At 48.5% G+C, this 1,595-nt stretch overlaps 1 protein-coding gene across 1 annotated transcript; it reads right to left on the bottom strand.

The window, feature by feature from the left end:
* Positions 1–939: 939 nt before the first annotated feature.
* Positions 940–1,539, bottom strand: LOC111528820 (putative golgin subfamily A member 8D; the record flags this gene model as incomplete). Its single annotated transcript, XM_026450269.1, is given in 4 exon segments — positions 940–1,124; positions 1,210–1,326; positions 1,329–1,365; positions 1,467–1,539. Coding segments are annotated over 4 exon segments (412 nt in total), but the record flags the coding sequence as incomplete, so codon positions are not given.
* Between the last annotated feature and the right edge of the window lie 56 nt (positions 1,540–1,595).

The raw sequence follows: 1,595 nt of genomic DNA, 5'->3' as shown, positions 1-1,595 counted from the left end.
GTAACATGAACTCTGACTTTAAAATGTATTATAAATACAAATGCTCTTAAGCTAGGAAAGGTTTTCCACATCCACAGTCAACGATGGGAGCCTTTCATTCCTCAGAAATAATCCCTTTTTAGGTCATGGAAAAAGAGTACAACTGCTGCAGCTCATGATGCAGTATCTTCATGAGCCCAGAGCACACACAAATCCTAAGGGAACTACCATAGCACAGCGCTCATTCCTGGCACTGGAACAAATGAAACACACTCTGTCCCGCACATGTCCTCTGTCTTCATGAGCAGGCCACTGTCCTCTTCTGTGAGATTTAAAAATCCCCCAAAACGTTATTACTCCCATCACCAGTACACAGAAAATGGGGGAAAGGCTGTTTCCAGTTCTCAGCCTTTAAACAACTCTAAATATCAGTACTCATGGTGGCATAAATTACAAAGTAATCAACAGTGCACACTTGAGGGCAAACTGCATATTGAGCTAATGAAGAGCTCACTGTGATTAAGATTGGATCAAACATAATAGCAGAATATAAGCAAATTTTATCTGAATTCTATAATGAACATACATGCTGCAATAACATTAAAAAAGCATGGCAGCCTATTCCAAACCAGCGAGAACAGTTTTGTGCAAACAGTGGGTCTTTGGGTGTTTGAACTCCCACCACGTAAGGGCAAACTCCATATGCATGCTAATGACCTACAATTATGAAATTAAAAATGAAAAATGCTAAAGGATGCCAGAGTGAACCTCAGTGAAGGCCACAGAGACCCACTCTCTTTTAACTTTTTACAAATAAACTTAAAGTATAAATTAGAAACACAAATAAACATGAACAGCTCTAACATTCCAACGAAGTAAATGGATTGTGTAGGAGATTAACCCTATAACTTTGTTTCTTTTTAAAAAGTTTGTTGACCAGCTCTTTGATGATTGTGATGTTTATCTCCTTCTTCTCTGCAGCCAAGCCCAGCAAAAGAATGGCCCAGAGCGGTTGCTGCCCAAGCCTGGGTGCTCCTGGTGGTCCTGCATGATGGGCTGTGCAGTAGGGTTGTCATGGGGAGACCCCTTCCTGGCCTCTCCTTGCGCAGGCCCGGAGCTGTCGGTGAGGTTCACCTCACAAAGATCTTTGAAGAGAGGCAGGCGGGGATCTGAGCACAGTGCAAAACCCCCTGCTCCTGCCTGCCCGCCCTGCATGAGGGCTCTACTCACCACCATGCTGGTCGGCAGCCCCAAGCTCCTGGGGGGGTGGGGCTCCTGGACTGGGCTCATCAGCTGGGTTCTGGGCAGCGGCCAGGAATTTGCTGTGCCCTTTGTTGCCGTCAACCCAAGCCGCAACAGCATCTCCTGCAGCTCCAGGAGCTCCACCTGGAGGGAGGGGTGCTCAGGTGTCACGCCGCTGCCAGCGCCCACCTTCACGCCACCCCCACCCCCAACCCGTACCCCCGCAGGCATGTTGCACACCCTACCTTCATCTCGTCGTCCTGGGCCAGCCTGATGATGACCTCCTCCTGGCGTCGCCTCTTTGGCACTGCCCTCTGGCTCCGTTATAAGGTGCTTAATTTTCCTGCGGGAGGACAGGGCTCAGATGCTGGGGC

This window comes from Piliocolobus tephrosceles, unplaced genomic scaffold (genome assembly GCF_002776525.5).
Source record: "Piliocolobus tephrosceles isolate RC106 unplaced genomic scaffold, ASM277652v3 unscaffolded_16464, whole genome shotgun sequence".
Taxonomy (NCBI): Eukaryota; Metazoa; Chordata; class Mammalia; order Primates; family Cercopithecidae; genus Piliocolobus; species Piliocolobus tephrosceles.
Note: the sequence above shows the minus strand (reverse complement) of the source record. Positions and strands in the feature narration are given on the sequence as shown.